We start from the raw sequence: 20167 nt of genomic DNA, 5'->3' as shown, positions 1-20167 counted from the left end.
AGAAGAAGAAGAAGAAGAAGAAGAAGAAGAAGAAGAAGAAGAAGAAGAAAGAAAAAGGGGGAAAAGAGGATAATAAGAAACGAGAATAGGTTAAGGAAACTCAGTGACATTACCAAATGTAATAACATTCACATTTAGGGATCCTAGAGGGAGAAGAGAGAGAAAAGGGGGCAAAAAATTATTTTAAGAAATAATAGCTGAAAACTTCCCACATCCGAGGAAGGCAATAGATATCTAGATCCAAGAGACACAGCAAGCCATCAAAAAAAAAAAATCAATAAAAGGTGGTCCACAACAAGACACCTAGTAATTAAAATGGCAAAAAGTAATGGCAAAAAGTGAATTTTAAAAGCAATAGGAGAAAACATTTGCATATAAGGGAATCCCCATAGAGCATCAGTTGATTTTTAAGTAGAAACTTTGCAGAGCAGAAAAAAATGTCATGAGATATTCAAAATGCGGAAAGAAAAATACCTGCAGCTAAGTCTATTCTATTGAGCAAGGCTGTTATTCAGAATAGGAGAGATAAAGATTTTACCAGACAAAATAAACTTGGAGGAGTTCATCTGCACTAAATCAGCATTATAAGAAAGTTAAAGGGAAAACTTTGAGTGGAAAGAAAAGGCCATAATCAGGGTTAAGAAAATTAGGAAAGGTAGACATTTCACAGGTAAATACAAACATAATAAATGTAGTAGACCAATTGTTTACAAAAGCAATCTTGAGGTTAAAGCAGAAAAGCAGTAAAATCAATTATATCCATAAAAATCAGTCAAGGGATTCACAACTAAAAGGGTGTAAAGTATGACTCCATATATATAAAACATGGCAAAAGGTATAAAGAATGGGTTCAAACTTAAGTGACCATCAACTTAATATAGGCTGTTATATACAGAACTTATTCCATGCTCATGGATCGGAAGAATTAACATAGTTAAAATGTCTATGCTACCCAGAGCAATCTACACTTTCAATGCCATCCCGATCAAAATACCAACGACATTTTTCAAAGAACTGGAACAAACAGCCCTTCAATTTGTGTGGAACCAGAAGAGGCCCCGAATCGCCAAGGAATTGTTGAAAAGGAAAAACAAAGTTGGGGGCATCACAATGCCGGATTTCAAGCTGTACTACAAAGCTGTGATCACAAAGACAGCATGGTACTGGCACAAAAACAGACACATAGACCAATGGAACAGAATAGAGAATGCAGAAATGGACCCTCAGCTCTTTGGGCAACTAATCTTTGACAAAGCAGGAAAAAACATCCAGTGGAAAAAAGACAGTCTCTTCAATAAATGGTGCTGGGAAAATTGGCCAGCTACATGCAAAAGATTGAAACTTGACCACTCTCTCACACCATACACAAAGTTTTACTCCAAATGGATGAAAGACCTCAATGTGAGACAGGAATCCATGAAAATCCTGGAGGAGAACATAGGCTGCAACCTCTACGACATCGGCCACAGCAACTTTTCTCATGACACATTTCCAAAGGCAAGAGAAACAAAAGGTAAAATGAACTTATGGGACTTCATCAAGATAAAAAGCTTCTGCACAGCCAAGGAAATAGTCAAAAAAACTAAGAGGCATCCCACAGAATGGGAGAAGATATTTTCAAGTGACACTACAGATAAAGGACTGGTATCCAAGATCTACAAAGAACTTCTCCAACTTAATACACAAGAAACAAATAAACAAATCAAAAAATGGGCAGAAGATACGAACACTTTTCCAATGAAGACATACAAATGGCTAACAGACACATGAAAAAATGTTCAAAATCATTAGCCATCAGGGAAATTCAAATCAAAACCACACTGAGATACCACCTTATGCCAGTTAGAATGGCAAAAATAGACAAGGCAAGAAACAACAATTGTTGGAGAGGATGTGGAGAAAGGGGATCCCTCTTCCGTTGTTGGTGGGAATGCAAGTTGGTACAGCCACTCTGGAAAACAGTGTGGAGGTCCCTTAAAAAGTTAAAAATTGAGCTACCCTATGATCCAGCCATTGCACTACTGGGTATTTAACCAAAGATCCAGACGTAGTGAAGAGAAGGGCCATATGCACCCCAATGTTCACAGCAGCATTGTCCACAATAGCTAAATTGTGGAAGGAGCCAAGATGCCCTTCAAGAGATGACTGGATTAAGAAGATGTGGTCCATATAATACAATGGAATATTACTCAGCCATCAGAAAGAACGATTACACAACATTTGCAGCCACATGCATGGGACTGGAGGAGATTTTGCTAAGCAAAATAAGTCAAGCAGAGAAAGACAATTATCATATGGTTTCACTCATTTATGGAACATAAGAAGTAGAAAGATTAGTAGGAGAAGGAAGGGAAGAAGAAGGGGGGGGAGTAAACAGAAGGGGGAATGAACCATGAGAGACTATGGACTCTGGGAAACCAACAGGGCTTCAGAGGGGATAGGGGTGGGGGAATGGGATAGGCTGGTGATGGGTAGTAAGGAGGGCACGTATTGCATGGTGCACCGGGTGTTATACACAACTAATGAATCATCGAACTTTACATCAAAAACTAGGGATGTACTGTATGGTGACTAACATAATATAATAAAAAATATTATTAAAAAAACAAGAAAATAAAAGTGGTAAGTTACTAAGAAGAATAAAGTATGCTAATATAAACCGAGGGTTAATTGCATAGATGTTCTCTGATCATAAAATTGTAACAAGTAAAAAATGATTAAGCCAGCATATAAAATAAAAATAATTCAGAGGAAAAAAAAAGAACATTTACATGTAAACTTAATGGTAACCACAAATCAAAAATCTGGAATAGATATGCTAAAAATAACAAGATAGGAATCCAAGCATATCACTAAAAAAGCCATCAAACTGTAAGGAAGAGAGCAAAAGAAGAAAGGAATAGAGAAGAACTATAAAAACAAGCATAAAACTGGCAAGAAAATGGCAATAAGGACATACTTATCAATAATGACTTTGTAAAATGACCAAATGCTCCAAATGAAAGACATAGGTGAATGAAAGGATAAAAAAGCAAGACCTGTGTATAAGCTGCCTTCAAGAGCTCAGTTCAGACCTAAAGCCTCATGCAAATTGAAAGCAAAGGGATGGAGAAACATTTATCATGCAAATGGAAGTGAGAAGAACGCCATTGTAGCAACACTTATATCAGACAAAATTACTTTACAACTATGTAAAAAGACATACATAATCGTAAAGAAAACAATCCAACAAGAAGATATAACAATCACACACAATTTGTATGCACCCAACATCAGAGCACCCAGGTATGTAAACCAGCTGTCAATAGAAATGAAGGAAATAATCAAAAGGAATAGAATAATAGTAGGGGGCTTGAACACCTCACTACCATCAATGGGTAGATTACCCAGACAATCAACAAAAAACCCGGCATTGAAAGACACATTGGACCAGATAGATGTAACAGATATATTCAGAAGATTGTTTCCTAAAACAGCAGAATACACATTCTTTTCAAGTTTACATGGAATATTCTCATGCATAGATCACATGTTAGTCCATGAACAAGTCTCAACATATTCAAAAAGATTGAAGTCCATAGCATGAATCTCTTTTGATGACAATATTATGAAACCAGAAATCAAGTATGAGAGAACAATCTAGAAAGAACATAAATACATGGAGGTTAAATAAAAGCAAATAAGTAATGGATGGGTCAACTAAGAAATCAAAGAGGAAATAAAAAATGCATGGAGAGAAATGAAAAGGAACACATAATTGTCAAAAATCATTGGGATGAAGCAAAAGCTGTTCTAAGAGGAAAGATACAGCAATACAGACCTAAGTCAAGAACCAAAAAAATCTCAAATAAACAACCTAACCTTACACCTAAAGGAGTTGGCAGAAAAAACCAACAACAATAAACAAAATCCAACAATAGTACAAGGACTTAAATAGTAAAGGTTAGAGTAGAAATAAACAAAATAGAAACTAAAAAAATAAGGTGCTTGGATGGCTCAGTTGATTAAGCATCTGCCTTCAGCTTGGGTCATGATCCCAGGGTCCTGGGATTGAGCCCCACATCAAGCTCCCTGCTCAGCAGGAAGTCTGCTTCTCCCTCTCCCTTTTCCACCCCCCCACCTCCTGCTCATGCTCTCTCTCTCTCAAATAAATAAATAAATAAACACATAAATAAATAAATAAAATCTTAAAAAAAAGAAACTAAAAAACCAGATGAGTAAATAATAGAAAAGGTCAATGAAACCAGGAGCTGGTTCTTTGAAAAGCTCAACAAAATTGATAAATGTTTAGCCAGACTCATCAGAGAGAGAGAGAGATGAGACAGAGAGACAAGAAGACTCAGCTAATCAAAGTCAGAAATGAAAGAAGAGAAATAACAATTGACACCACAGAAATTTAAAAGATAGTAAGAGAATATTATGAACAATTGTTATTTGACTTAATTGTAATTGGTCTTAATATAGGCCAACAAATTGGACAACCTAGAAGAAATGGATAAATTCCTAGACACCTATAAACTTCCAAGACCGATTCAAGAAAAAATAGAAAATCTGACAGACTGATGACTAGCGACGAAATGGAATCAGTAATCAAAATGCTTCCAACAAAGTCCAGGACCAGACGGCTTCACAGGTGAATTCTATTAAACATTTAAAAAAGAGTTAATAACCTATTCTTCTGAAACAATTTCAAAAAATAGAAGAGTAAGGAAAACTTCGAAATTCATTCTAAGGGCCAGCATTACCCTGAGACCGAAAGCAGACAAAGACACCATAAAAAAAAAAAAACAAAAAACAAAAACAAAAAACAAAAAACAAAACTACAGACCAAGATCTCTGGTGAATATAGATGCAAAACCCTCAAAAATATTAGCAAACCCAATCCAAAGATGCATTGAAAAGTCACTTACCACAATAAGGTAGGATTTATCTGGAGATGCAGAGATGGTTCAACATTTGCAAATCAATCACCACGATACATCACATGTACGTGAGAAAGGATAAAAAACATAGGATCATTTCAATAGATGCAGAAAATGCATTTGACAAAGTACAATGTCTATCCAGGATTAAAGCTCTCAGCATAGTAGGTTTAGAGGGAACATACCTCAACATAACAAGGTCATCTATGAAAGATCCACAGCAAACATCATACCCAATGCTGAAAAATGGAGAGCTTTCCCTCTAAGATCAGAAAAAAAAACAAAAAAACAAAAACAAGGGGCGCCTGGGTGGCACAGTGGTTGAGCGTCTGCCTTCGGCTCAGGGCGTGATCCCAGTGCTCTGGGATCGAGCCCCACGTCAGGCTCCTCCGCTGTGAGGCTGCTTCTTCCTCTCCCACTCCCCCTGCTTGTGTTCCCTCTCTTGCTGGCTGTCTCTATCTCTGTCAAATAAATAAATAAAATCTTTAAAAAAAAAAAAAGAAAGAAAAAAAAAAACAAGGATGCCCACTCTCATCACTTTTATTCAACATAGTATTAGAAGTCCTAGCCACAGCAATCAGACCAGAAAAAGAAATAAAAGGCATCCAGATTGGTAAGGAATGTGTAAAACTTTCACTATGTGCAGATGACATGATACTATATATAAAAAACCCTGAAGAGTCTACCAAAAAAAAAAAAAAACAACCACTACTCATTAGTTGAGTAAAGTCACAAGATACAAAATTAATATACAGAAATTGGTCCCATTTCTACATACTAACAATGAAGTATCAGTGAAATTAACAATACAATCCCATATACAAGTACACCACACAGAATAAAATAACTAGAAATAAACTTAACCAAAGAGGCAAAAGACCTATATTCTGAAAACTATAAAACACTGATGAGGGAAACTGAAGATGACACAAACAAATGGAAGGATATACCTCACTCATGGACTGGAAAATTTAATATTATTAAAACACCCATACAACTCAAAGCAATCTACATAGTCATTGCAAGCCCTATCAAAATACCAAAAATTAGCCCCCCCCCGAAAATCCTAAAGTAATCCTAAAATCGGAACTACAAAAGACCCTGAATAGCAAAAGAAAACTTTAAAACAAAGAAAAAGCTGGAGAAATCACAATTCCAGATTTCAAGGTATACAAGAAAGCATAGTAATAAAAAAAAAAAACTTGGTTCTGGCACAAAAATAGACACAAGATTAATGGAACAGAATAGAGAGCCCAGAAATAAACCTGCAATTATATGCTCAATTAATCTATGCAAAGGGAAAAAGTCTCTTCAACAAATGGTGTTGGGAAAACTGTACAGCAACATGCAAAAGAATGAAACTGGACCACTTTCTCACACCATACATGAAAGTAAAGTCAAAATGGGTAAAGACCTAAATGTGAGACCTGAAACCATAAAAATCTTAGAAGAGAGCAAAGGCAGTAATGTCTCTGACATGCGCCACAGAAACATTTTTCTAGAGATGACTCCTGAGGCAGGGGAAACAAAAGCAAAAATAGACTATTGGGACCACATCAAAATAAAAGGATTTATACAGTGAAGGAAACCATCAACGAAACAAAAAGACAGTCTACTAAATAGAAGATATTTGGTAATGATATATCCAACGAGGGGTTAATATCCAAACATATAATGAGGTGATACAAATAAGCATCAAAAAATCCAAATAATCCAATTGAAAAATGAGCAGAAGACACGAACAGCCATTTCTCTGAAGAAGACACACAGATGACCAACAGACACGTGAAAAGATGCTCATCATCACTTAACATCAGGAAATGCAGATTCAAACCACAATGAGATATCACCTCATGCATGTCAGAATGGCTAAAGTTAAAAACACAAGAAACAAGTGTGCTGAAGATTTGGAGAAAAGGAATGCTAGCACACTATTGGTGGGAATGTAAACTGTTGTAATCACTGTGAAAAACAGTATGATTGTTCCTCAAAAAATTATACACTGAATTACTGTATCATCCCATGACTATAAAAACTCCAGTACTGGGTATTAACCCGAAGAAAATGAAAACACTAATTCAAAAAGATAAATGCACACTTACATCATTATTTAAAGTAGCCAAGATATGGAAGCAACTCAGGGGTCCATCCAGAGATGAATGGATAAAGAATATGTGGTGAACATATAAAATGGAATATTACTCAGCCACAAAAAAGAATGAAATCTTACCATTTGCAATGACATGGATGGAGGTAGAGAGTACAATGCTTAGCAATATACATCAGTCACAGAAAGACAAATACCGTAGGATTTCACTCCTCTGTAGAATTTAAGAAACAAAACAGATCATAGGTGAAAAAAAGAGAAAGAGAGGCAAACCAAGAAATAGACTCAGAACTATAGAGAACTAGTTGATGGTTATGAGAGGGGAGGTATAAGAGAGGATGGGTGAAATAGGTAATGGGGATCAAAGGGTTCTTATTGTGTTGAGCTTTGAGTAATAATTAGAAGTGTTGAAATACTGTATTGTATACCTGAAACTAATATAACACTATATGCTAATTATACTGGAATTAAAAATTAAAAATAAGTAAATAAAATTTTGAAATAACTTCACTTTTGTTATTTGAACAAAGCTTAGATCAATTAGTTTTGATTTGTATTTCTATAATGTTGGGTCTTTTTGCTTAATTACACAGTTATATAGCTTTGTAAGACATTTGCATGTTTCGATGTAAAATAAGTTACATTGAGTAAAATCTAGCTCTTACACTGCCTCTTGACACAGTAGCATCACTTTCCCTATAGATAAGTGAATTTTATTACTACAGCTGCCTTTTTAATTAAAGAATATGTGTAAATATATATTCATATTTTACATTGTCTTAGATCATCAGTAATATACTATACACAAAATTATCCATCTTACTTTTTTCAATGAACAATAAACAGTATATCCTGGAGATGAGAGCATAGCTATACATATGATATTACTCACTCTTTTTGTATATACAAGTCATTGTGGCTCTAACATTTCTTATTAAAGAACATTTGAATTTTGTGTTTTACCATTTCAAATAATGCTGAATTAATAATTTTAAGCATGTATCTTTTAAAAAAATTTTCCAGCTTTTTTGTTCTCCCCCCAAGCTTTATTTAGGTAAAAGTGACAAATAGAATCATATATATTTAAAGTGTACAATGTGATGATTTGATACATAGGTACATATGGAGGAATAAGCACAGCAGCCAAGTGAATTAATACAACCATCACCTCACATATTTACCTTGTGTGTGTGTGTTGAGCAGGCTTAGGATGTACTCTCTTAGCAAAGTTCAGGTATTGTTGTTGTATAGTACTATTACACAGCATTATTAACTGTGGTCACCATACTATACATTCGCCTTATAACTGAAAGATGCGCTCTTTCAACAGCATTACACATTTCCCCACTTTCCAATGCCTGCCAACCACCAATCTACTCTCATTTTTTATGGCCCAGATTCTTCAAAGTGAGACCACTGGGGCAAAGTGTAAATGTGAGTGTAATTTTCCTAGATATGGCCTAATTTACCACATTATAGGCTAGATCATTTTGTGTACCCACCAAAACTGTGTGACCACAACTATTTTTCTACACTGCCACCCACAGAATGTCAAACTTTGCAATTTCCCCCAATCTAATAAGAGGTAAATGATATTTTTGTGTAGATGTCATTCTCAATTTGCATTTCCCTTATTAGATGAAGGATTGCATATATCTAAATACCTTTTTCATTTTTTAAATTTCCACTTAGATTTATCAAAATCCTCTTGTCTCTTATTCCCTAACCTCTCAAGTTCAGGCACAAAATACACTGATAGCAGCCAAGGGGTGTCTAGACATGCAATATGCAGCCCTTGGAGTATGTTCCCATCTTATACGCGCGTTCCTCTCACAGTGCACCCCAGATAAAGCTTTTCCTTAGCTAAGGTTTCTCTACCATTTATTGTGACACATGTTCAGCTACCTTTTATGTTTTTAAATAAAATGGCAACCCTGGAAAGGACAAGGAGGATTATCAGCCACATTAATTGGTGATCTATTAATGATCAGAATTTACAACAGCATGACAGGAGTGCCAAAAACAGACTATGTATGCTTTTATTTAAAAATCAGTCTTGAAGATCAACTGTGTGAACAGCTATTTTTTACTACTATGTCAGTAGAAAGACTAGTGCTGGCTATATAGTAACCATGACACAAAATGTTTTTCTCACCAATAAGCAGAAAATTTCAGATTACTGTCCTTCATTTTTCCCAAAAGAATCATATGAAGGAAGGATTCTTTAGACTTCATTGCTCTCACTGTGAAATTATAGTCATTACGTTTGGTGGTTTGTTCAAGAGTGTATTATGGAAATGTCTGTGATACACCTTGAGGGCAATGGGTCAGGATTGCTTCAGGGAAGTCCTAACTCAACTTTCCAGGCACCAGTGCCATGCCAAAACTGAGAATAATTCAGGAGCTGGCTGCCTCACTTTTCCCATTTTCATTCCCTACATTCTGAAGTAGATAGGTTTGCCCAGAGGCCATAGAGTCCTTAAAAATCTCTTCTTTTTTAAGAAGAACTTTTGCATCACTCACCACAGTCTCAAGGAAATAATTTTGCAAGTAGAAAATCTTCCTAAAGTAAACACCAGTGGCAAAGGGTCCTCCACTAACAGAGCAGAATTTTTCCACATATCTTAACAGTTTTTTCCCTAATGACTCATCATTCTTCTCAATTGATAGCAAATGAGGAGACAGAAGGTTTTCTTTGAGTTTCTCCACTGGGACGTGCCAGTTCTTGGCTATGATTTCCAGGGATGCATCATCCAGCCCAAAATAAGACCTGTAGAGGGTTAAAGTCTGTTCCAGCTTCTCTACATCTTTATCACTGATCAAACCCATGAAAGGGATGGTAGCCGATGCTCCAGCTTTCAGGGCCTCCAGCCAGACCTTCTGTTTCATGGAATCCCTCTTCCGGTCAATGGCAGCCTCAGTAACATTTGGCAGGTATTGCATGAAGATGTGGCGCTTGTGGTCTGGGAGCTCCCTCAGAAGGGTGGTCTCCAGGCTTTGGAAATCATATTCAGACAAATCAAGGCTGGAGACTAAGAAGACCTGAGGGTCCTTCACTTTGGCCTTCTGCAGTTGAGTCACACAGTCATTGCGGATCCTTTGCAGGATTTCATCCTTATTGTAAGTGCTGGGTTTAGTTCTTTGTGCATTATGTAAATCACTGTCCACTTTAGATCGGACAAAGTAGAAATTCTTCTTCATTTTTCTAATTGCATTAGCTAGTTGTGCATCATTGATTTTGAAGCGTGTAGAAGAGATGATAATAAAGAAGTCATATTCACCAAATTTCATTTTCTCCAGATACTCATGAGGCTGAAATTTAGTGGTCCCTACCCCTGGCAGGTCCCATAATGTCACATTGGGAAACTTCTTGTGTTCATATTTGGTTCTTTCAGTGGTTGTCTCCAGTTCCCCAGTGGGGGCAGCCCCTTCTTCCTCATGCCCCATACCCCGCAGGGCATTGATGAAGCTGGACTTCCCTGCCCCAGACTCCCCGGTCACAGCAATGTTCAGTGGGGCATTGTCAATGTCTCTCAATGCATCATTAATTGCAGAAACTGCACTCTGAAGTTCCCCCTTCTCTAGGTGTGATTTAATCAAAGTGATGGTTTCCTGAGAGAGGATTTTGCTTTCCACCTTGAAGTCCTTAAAAAACTTGTTAAAGCTGGAGGCCAAATCACCACCTTCTCTATTAGAGGATGTGGAAGAGGAGGTCCCCATGGCTGGAGCAGTAGAGGACACTAGGGGGAGGAAATAAGAGGGAAGGAAAACGAGTTAGTGCAAGAGGTGGCTTGGGTGTGTTATTATGAGCAAGGGAGAAACTCAGTCCTCACCACAACATTGTATTCAGAAGCCCTTCTCTTTCTGTTCAGGCAGTGTGTAGAATTCTGACCTGGATGTAAAGTTTGTCCTTGCTTAGGCTCTTCCCTTAACTTGGAAAGCCCTTCTTAAAGATGTTCTCCACTTTTCTAGACTTATTTCAAAGCCTGATTCTTCTACCCAACTTAGCTGCCCACATTATTCATTATTTACCTTGCTTCAGTTTTCTTTATCTGTAATGTTATGAAAATAATTCTTCATGGTAACAAATCTAAAAATTCACCACCACACCTTTTCTCACCTGTGGTATAAGAACCTCCAGAAAACCCTCTTCTGATAACTTCCAACATCAGCATGTCATAGACCTTGGTTCTCCTATGAGGCAGCTAAGTAAGTATGAATGACTCCTTTCCTTCTCAGAAAAGATGCTATGTATCTTCATTAGGAGATAGGAACTTTTATTGATTGCAAATGTGTTTTCTTTTATCTAGAAAATGGCTGGTTCATGAAACTAGGTATTGAAAAGACTCTCATTGTTTTTCCTGTAGCAGAAACAGTAGGTGGCATGGATCCCCATGTTCTAAAAAACTATGTTGGACTATCCAGCTGGCACTTGCTATGAGCCACCCCAACTGTCCGGAGATCCCCACCCATCACCTGCTTCATGCCTGTGTATAAAAGTGGACAGAAATCATGTAGGGGAGATAATCTACCTGGAAGACTGACTGATGTACAAAGTGTAATTGATATAAAAGATCATGTTAGTAAAGACTGAAGCAGTTGCTGAATGGGATGTAAGATATCAGCCATGATAAGGGCATCCCTCTGTCACCTTCTCTAATGTCGATGAAACTGAGCATGTTCTGGAGTCCTTGGACTTATTACTGGAGACTTCTACCTTGAGATAGGGTACCAGAAGAAATCATATACTCAGGACTAAATGTAATGTGAAAGATTTATGTACTGTCCCCTACAGAGATTGGGTGCAGAGTTTTTAGACCAGGGAACAAGTTACCTCAAGTCACCACTGATATTTGGGCAGCATGCAGGCTGAAGAAATATCCTTTGGCTAGAGTAAGGGGTCAGGACATCCTTTTTGGGCTTCCTGGTACCCACAGGCTGAAGTGCAAGAGAGGATAGCAAAATATATTTTTGGAAGGAATTATTCAGACCAATTGTACTTTGTCTGGACTGGCACACATATGAACGGGGCATGCAGACATTCTCCTTAGAAGAGAGAAGTGTGGGAATCTAGCTTGTCAAATATGAAAAGGGAAGCTATTAAGCAACTAAGAATCATGGTGCCAGCACTTCTGACTATCCAGCAGGAATATTTTTCACATACAGAAAAGTGGAAATCCTGAGCATCAGCACATGCAGGCATCACCTCTTGCTGTTTGGAGACCACCTCCCCCCCCCCTTTGAACAGCAGGCAGCACACAAAGCAAAATGAGCAAGCCTGGGTGTGGAAGTGGCATATACAACCTGGGACTCAAGGAGGAGCCAACAAGGTGAGACTCCAACCCCATCAGGTGTAGTCTTATGCCCATGCATTCTCAGAGGATGGGGGAAAAATAAGCAAGAGGGTGAGGAAATCTGACTGAGACAGGTCCTGAAGAACAGAACAAACAAAGAAGGAACTAAATGACAGGGTCAGAGGGCAAGCAGATATATGGGGCGCCTGAGTGGCTCAGTCGTTAAGCGTCTGCCTTTGACTCAGGGCGTGATCCCGGGGTCCTGGGATCCAGCCCTGCATCGGACTCCCTGCTCCGCTGGAGCCTGCTTCTTCCTCTCCCACTCCCCCTGCTTGTGTTCCCTCTCTTGCTGCCTATCTCTCTCTGTCAAATAAATAAATAAAATCTTAAAAAAAAAAAAGAGGGCAAGCAGATATGGACAGCAAAATTCTGTGTGCTGAGCAAATTTCAACCACACAAAAGCCATGCCCTATTGTTAAGTTTCCATACCTCACCTGATGTTGCATGTGAAGTTGTTATTATTTTGTAATGCAACAGTAATGCAGGGGGGGGAAGGACAGAGTACTTTTTAATATCCCTGGGAACTTCTATTCTAATCTCTAGCAGTGTGTCTTCTGCAACTGGGTAGAAATGGGAGAGAATGTGAGAAATTCTGCCACCAAATAAACCTGAGATGTGCATCTCTACATACATTACTCTCCTCATTCACTTAACAATAAACCTGAGATGTGCATCTCTACATACATTACTCTCCTCATTCACTTAACAACACTACAAGGACATTATAATAATTTCTGCTATGAATTAAGAATTGGACAAATGATGAGGTTGAGGATTAGACAATGAAGTTCCTACCATTAGCAAAGCTCAGAGCTAGGATTCAAGGTGAGGGCCCAAATCCAAGGGCAGAGCTCTGTCTCAGGAAACACAGAAAAAACACAATTGGGTTGGCAGATTAATCTCTAGCAGTGTGTCTTCTGCAACTGGGTAGAAATGGGAGAGAATGTGAGAAATCCATACCAATAAACCTGAGATGTGCATCTCTACATACATTACTCTCCTCATTCACTTAACAACACTACAAGGACATTATAATAATTTCTGCTATGAATTAAGAATTGGACAAATGATGAGGTTGAGGATTAGACAATGAAGGTCCTACCATTAGCAAAGCTCAGAGCTAGGATTCAAGGTGAGGGCCCAAATCCAAGGGCAGAGCTCTGTCTCAGGAAACACAGAAAAAACACACAATTGGGTTGGCAGAGGTGAAACTAGGACTCAAATTAAGTCAGTGTGAGACACACAGGATTTATATTTTGTGGAGAGATGTGTTAGAAAGAAAGCCACGGGGCCATAATGGATCCACTTAAGTTAAAGCCCCAAATCAGTGAACCAAGACGTAACAACTAAGAGCATTTGCAAGCCCCAAGGATGTAATTCTCAGCAATCAACATGGCATGCTCTGGTCAGCACTAAAAACTGTAGTAATCATTCCCCTTTTCTCTCCTTAGGAGGGCAACCTTGCCTAAAACAATGGATTCTTTGCTATTAATTGTTTTTCTGCATTCTCTCTTTACTTAAAAACCTTTCAATTTCTACAGCATGATGGAGCTCCTTTCTATTTGCTGGATGGGATACTACCCAATTCAAAAATTATTTAATAAAGCCAAATAGGTCTTTAGAATTCACTTGGTTGAATTTTATTTTTTAACATATTTGGTGGCAGTGTCTAGATCCTATGCAAATTTCTGACTCTATTTGGGGAACAACAAAATACAAGCATAGTTCCCGACAAGTCCTATTGAATTCACTGTCTTTCCTGACACTTCCAAACCCCATAGGTCAGTCCATTTTGCTTTGAGCTCTGCTATTTTTTTGTCTTAGAGATCCTAATTGAATTGCCTTTCCAGTTCAGGGTTAGTGGATCACTCTGTCACTGACACAGAAAGCTCAGACAGAGCAACAGTTCTTAGCCCTCGGTTCAATCCAGAAGTCCACACTGGGATCCCAATCCACAGCCTGTATTTACCTCTCTTTAGTGGCTTAGTCTGTTCCCCATTTCCTGTCTGGAGTCTTCATTAATGGAACCTACTGGTTTGGTCCATGATGGACATTGGAGGTGATGTGTAAATGGCACCCTATTGAACAGTCTATAGTATCTTCTAAACCTAGGCCTTGATTTATAACTCAGACTCCAAGTTGGGAACTGTTGGTGGTGCTACAGTTCTCTGTGTGTGTGGAATCAGACTACAGTCCCCATTCTTGGAGGTGTGCTGGTTCAATCCTTGTCCCAAACCTAGTTCTTTAGCAACTGCTGCTGTCCACAGTTCCACTACCCCAGTATTGTGGGTCTCTGTTAATATGCACATGAGGTAAAGGCTTAGCTTAAAGAAAAATAGTAATTAAACAAATGAATAAATAAACAAATAAACAAAACATAAATGAGATCCTTAAAAATCCAAAGAGTTAAGTGCTCTACCCTCCGGCACATTATTTAATATCTAAGAATTATGGTTCTGCCTCTTACCCTCTTGGTGGGAATACAAACAGGAGCAGACACTCTGGAAAACAGTATGGAAGGTACACAAAAAGGTAAAAATAGAACTATCCTATGATCCAGCAATTACACTACTAGTCAATTACCCAACGTGTACAAAAATACTGATTTGAAGGGATACATGCACCCAGATGTTCATAGCAACGTTATATACAATAGTCAAATTATGGAAAGAGCCCAAATGTCCAGCGACTGATGAATGGCACATTATTCAGCCAAAAAAGAATGAAATCTTGCCATTTGCAATGCCTTGGATGGAGTTAGAGAGTATTATGGTAAGCAACATAAATCAGCTACAGAAAGACAATTACTATAGGATTTCACTCATATGTGGAATTTAAGAAACAAAACAAATGATCACAGGGGGCAAAAAAGAGAGGCAAATAAGGAAACAGACTCTTAACTACAGAGACCAAATTGATGGTTACCAGAGGGGAGGTGGGTAGAGGGATGGGTTAAATAAGTGATGGGTATTAAGAGGGCATTTGTGATGAACACCAGGTATTGTATGTAAGTGTTGAAACACTAGATTGTACACCTGAAACTAATATACTGTATGTTAACTAACTGGAATTGAAATAAAAGCTTAAATAAAATATGGTTCTTAAAGCTATAAAAACCTACAAGTCTGTTTTATTTCCCAAATAACCTGGCTTGGTAACTTTCAGGTTGAGAGCCACAAAATAAGGCCAGACAAAAATGTGTGAATTTCCCCCTCTTTGTGGCTAGATATGACTGGACAGAATTGTGTGTTAAACCCCATTTATGGCTAAGGTCCTACCAAACTGTTGCCCTCAGGGGAATTACAGCCTAGAATTACAATGGCCATTATGAGGAACATTCCAATTAGGTAAGATCACTTAAGAAGTTTCCCTAAAATCACAGATTTCAAAATTCCAAAAGTACCATTGGAGGTGTCATTGGAAAAAGCTGATAAAAAAAGAAGTATAAAAAAAAACAGCAACAAACAAAGTACCCAATACCAAAGACTATAAGACTGATGTAATTCTTTTTGCTTTCCACTATCCTCCTTTATTTGAATACTCAGTCTAAGTTATCCTTTGTCTGATCTGCCTTTACAGAAACCATAAACAAAAGTCAGCTCCAGAGGTAAGTCAAAGTTCCCGTATTCCTTTGCCAACCCCAAATCTTCCCCTGTTTATCTCAAAGAGTTTGTGAATTATTGGTCTTAGGAAGCCTCAATCTTTCTTAGAGGAAGTTGCATTCCTTCTCTGCTCCCTAAAGCTATACATCTTATCATGTCTTTGAAATATAAATACACCCGCAATTGGTGGAAAGTAAACAAGGAAAAAGGGAAAGATGTCCTTTATAATACAAACTGCCAAATAATGCATGTTGTGCCCAAACTCTGGCACAGCCTCCTTAAATTTAATTTCAGGATTAAAAATTTCTCCACAAATATTGGTAACTATAAGGTCTTTGTGTGTTAGTATATATACTATATATATGTATGTATGTTGTAAATGTGTGATATTTTCCTTCCTCTGGAGAATTTTGTTGTAAAAGATCTCTATTTATTTGGTTTGAAAGCAAGCACTTACAAGGATTGAGCTTTCTAAAACTCTCAGAAAGGAGGAAACTAACTTCAATGTTTTTCAAGTTCATGTGATTCAGAAAAATATTCAGTATCAAAACTAATTTAAGGCTGTTGATTTAATTAAAATAAACATATGTTGAGGCACCTGGGTGGCTAGGTCAGTTAGGCATCTGCCTTTGGCTCAGGTCATAATCTCAGGATCTTGGGATGGAGCCCTGCATCAGGCTCCCTGCTCAGTCGGGAGTCTGCTTCTCCCTCTCCCTCTGCCCCTTCCCTCACTCGTGCTCTCTTTTTCTCTCTCTCTCAAATAAATAAATAAAATCTTTAAATAAAATAAAATAAACATGTGTTTAGAGTTATAAGCATTAAAAGTAACATTTTTATTCTACCTGTGTTTACATGAAGTCAAGTAAACATGCTGATGTTACCTCTGTTACGAAATGTTTTTTAAAAATAAATTAGGAGAATGATCAAATGGGATTTACTCCTAGGATGCAAAGTTGGTTCAGTATTCACAAAACAATCAATGTGACACATCACATCAATAAAGAAAAAGTAAAAATAATATGATCATTTTAATAGATGCAGAAAAAGCATTTGACAAAGTATAATATCCATTTAAGATAAAAAACTTCAACAAAATAGGTCTAGAGGGAACACACCTCAACATAATAAAAGGCATAAGGTCAGGAATAAGATAAATATGTCCACTCTTACCACTTTAATTCAACATAGTGTTGAAAGTCCTAGCCACAGCAATTAGACAACATAAAGAAATCAAAGGCATCCAAATTGGTAAGGAAGAAGTACAACTTTCACTATTTGCAGATGAAATGATATATAGAGAGAACCCAAAAGATTCCACCAAAAAATTCTTAGACTGATAAATGAATTCAATAAAGTCACAGGATAAAGATCAATGTACAGAAATCTGTTGCATTACATTACACTAATAATGAGTAGCAGAAAGAAATTAGGAAAACAATCCCATTTATAATTTCAGCAGAAACAGTAAAATATCTAGGGATAAACTTAACCAAAGAGGTGAAAGAGATGTACTCTGAAAACCATAAAAGATAGATGAAAGAAATTCAAGGCAATGGAAAGAAATGGAAAGACACTCCATGATCATGGGTTGGAAGAACAAATATAGTTAAAATGTCTCTATTACCCAAAGAAATCTACAGATTCAATGCAAGTTCTACAAACATGCCAACAGCATTTTTCACAGAAATGGAATGAGAAATCTAAGATCTGTGTGGAATGGCAAAAGACCCCAAATTGCCAAAGCTATCTTGAGAGAGGAAAAAAAAACTGGAGATACTACAATTCCAGACTTAAAGTTATATAACAAACCTGTAGGAATCAAAACTGTATGGTATTGGCATAAAAATAGACACAAAGATCAATGGAACAGTATAGAAAATGCAGAAAGAAACCCACAATTATATGGCCAAATAATCTTTGACAAAGAAGGAAAGACTATACAAAGGCCAAGAGACAGTCTCTTCAACAAATGGTGGTGGGAAAACTGGACAGCTACATGCCAAGAAATGAAACCGGACTACTGTCTTACACCACACAAAAAAGATACTCAAAATGGATGAAAGACCTAAATGTCAGACCTGAAACCATAAAAATTCTAGAAGAGAGCACAGGCAGTAATATCTCTGACATTGGTCATAGCAACATCTTTCTAGATAGGTCTCCTGCAGCAAGGGAAACAAAAGCAAAAATAAACTATTGGGATCACATCAAAATGAAAAACTTATGCACAGCAAAGTGAACTATCAACAAAATTAAAAGACAGACTACTGAATGGGATCAGATACAAATGGCATATGTAATAAAGAGTTATTACCCAAAATATATAAGTAACTGATATAGCTTAAGACACAAAAGCCAGGGGTGGCTGTGTGGCTCAGTCAGTTGAGCATCCAACTCTTGGTTTCGGATCAGGTCATGATTTCATGGTATATGAGAGTAAGCCCCATGTTGGGCTCTGTGTTCAGTGGGGAGTTTGCTTGAAAGATTCTGTCTGCTCCTCCCCCCAGAATCAATCAATCAATCTTTAAAAAACCCAAAAAACAAATAATCCAATTAAAATATGAACAGAGTGGACCAGAAAAAGATGGCGGAGGAGTAGGGGACCCTATTTCAACCAGTCCCCTGAATTTAGCTGGATATCTACCAAACCGTTCTGAACACCCATGAAATCAGCTTGAGATGTAAGAATATATATCTGGATCTCTACAAACAGAATATCTCTGATGGTCTTGAAGTATGAAGTGGGGAGCCCTGATTCTGCGTGCAGATATTGGAAGATAAACAGAAGGGGGAGGGAGCCACTATATGTTGGCACTGGTAAGGTTATATAACACAGGAGCATAAAAGCATCCCACTGGGGACAAGGCAAAGACTTGAAGGCCCTTAGCGGTGAGAAAAGGACTTTAGGGGGCACCTGGGTGGCTCAGTTGTTAAGTGTCTGCATTCCACTCAGATCATCATCCCAGGGTCCTGGGATCAAGCCCCACATCGGGCTCCCTGCTCAGCGGGAAGCCTGCTTCTCCCTCTCCCACTTCCCCTGCTTGTGTTCCTTCTCACTGTTTCTCTCTCTCTGTCAAATTAATAAATAAAATCTTTAAAAAAAAGGCAGAATTGTGAAAAAGGAAGGCCATGGGATCACATAGGAGCCACTTAAGGCTTCGACCTAGTAAACCAAGACCTAATACCTAAGCTAACCACAGCTTCACTCCCCCAGGAATGTATACTTTTACCAGTCAACTTAGGTATTTCCAGGTCAGTACCCGGAAATTTGCTGATGGACTCTTTCTCTTCCCCTTAAAAGACCAAACCTGACCAAAACAATGAATTCTTTGCTAATAATTTCTTTTTCCTTTCCCCTCTTCCTTTAAAAATATTTCCTTTCCTAAAGCTCAATGGAGATCCTTTGTATTTAGTAGATAAGATGCTACCTAATTCATGAATCATTTAATAAAGCCAATCATAGTTTAAAATTTATTGATCTGAATTTTATTTTTTTAACAGATAATATATTGTTTCCCCTGGGAAAGTATTTTTGCCTGAGATGGGAGGTGTCTGATCTAGAAGCCCTTGGGGAAAGCCCTATCCACTGACAGCCCTGACATTCACATGATCCTTCTGCAGTTCACAGGCACAAAGTCTGTTCTCCAACTTTGACTCTCCCAACCTCAGGCCTACATATCTATAATTTTGTTTTTAGACCTGTACTCAATCCAAAGTGATTTCTTGCTTACCAGCTCCTGAAGGAAAGTAGACTTCTGGTGTTAGAGTTGAGCTCTGAATATGTCCCCCGGCAGCACAGGAAATGCCTAGCCTGGACGAAGTGCTGCCTGCAGCCCACAGCAGGAGCACCCCTCTGCACAGACTGGCCTAGCACTGAAACAGGTCCTGTGTGCTGGTGTGGTCACCGCAGAGAGTAAGGTACTTACTGTCACCCCAAATATCTCCACTGTATGTGAGGAGCAGACAGCACTTAAATAATCTCTGGCCTCTGCTCCACCCTCACAGGAATCTGGCCAATAGTTAGAAGCAGCCATCGCATTGCAGAGCTCTGCATTTGCAAGAACAGAAAGTGAAATCAGAGTTCTGAGGGCTCCTCTTCCAAGAAACACAGCCATTGCCAGGAACTGAAACTGAAAGTCACCACGGCCATTGATATGGTGTGGTTTTGGCATCATGAGTAAG

At 38.0% G+C, this 20167-nt stretch overlaps 1 protein-coding gene across 3 annotated transcripts in view; it reads right to left on the bottom strand.

The window, feature by feature from the left end:
• The window catches only part of LOC103680636 (T-cell-specific guanine nucleotide triphosphate-binding protein 2), an 81453-nt gene that overhangs the window by 14699 nt on the left and 46587 nt on the right, over window positions 1-20167 (bottom strand). Inside the window, exons 1-2 of one of the 3 annotated variants that reach the window (XR_005832598.1) lie at window positions 19717-19955; window positions 9553-10769 (exon numbers count right to left, since the gene is read on the bottom strand). Coding sequence is in view for 1 of the 3 variants with exons in the window: in XM_040622645.1 (XP_040478579.1) it covers window positions 9427-10749 (1323 nt within the window). In the remaining 2 variants the exon portion in view is untranslated. Of the gene's footprint in view, window positions 1-9054; window positions 10770-19716; window positions 19956-20167 lie in introns of those variants that run through there. The other 2 variants (XR_005832600.1, XM_040622645.1) reach the window with 2 other exon arrangements.

Source organism: Ursus maritimus, unplaced genomic scaffold (assembly GCF_017311325.1).
Source record: "Ursus maritimus isolate PB19 unplaced genomic scaffold, ASM1731132v1 scaffold_5, whole genome shotgun sequence".
Taxonomy (NCBI): Eukaryota; Metazoa; Chordata; class Mammalia; order Carnivora; family Ursidae; genus Ursus; species Ursus maritimus.
This window is presented reverse-complemented; position numbering and strand designations above follow the sequence as displayed.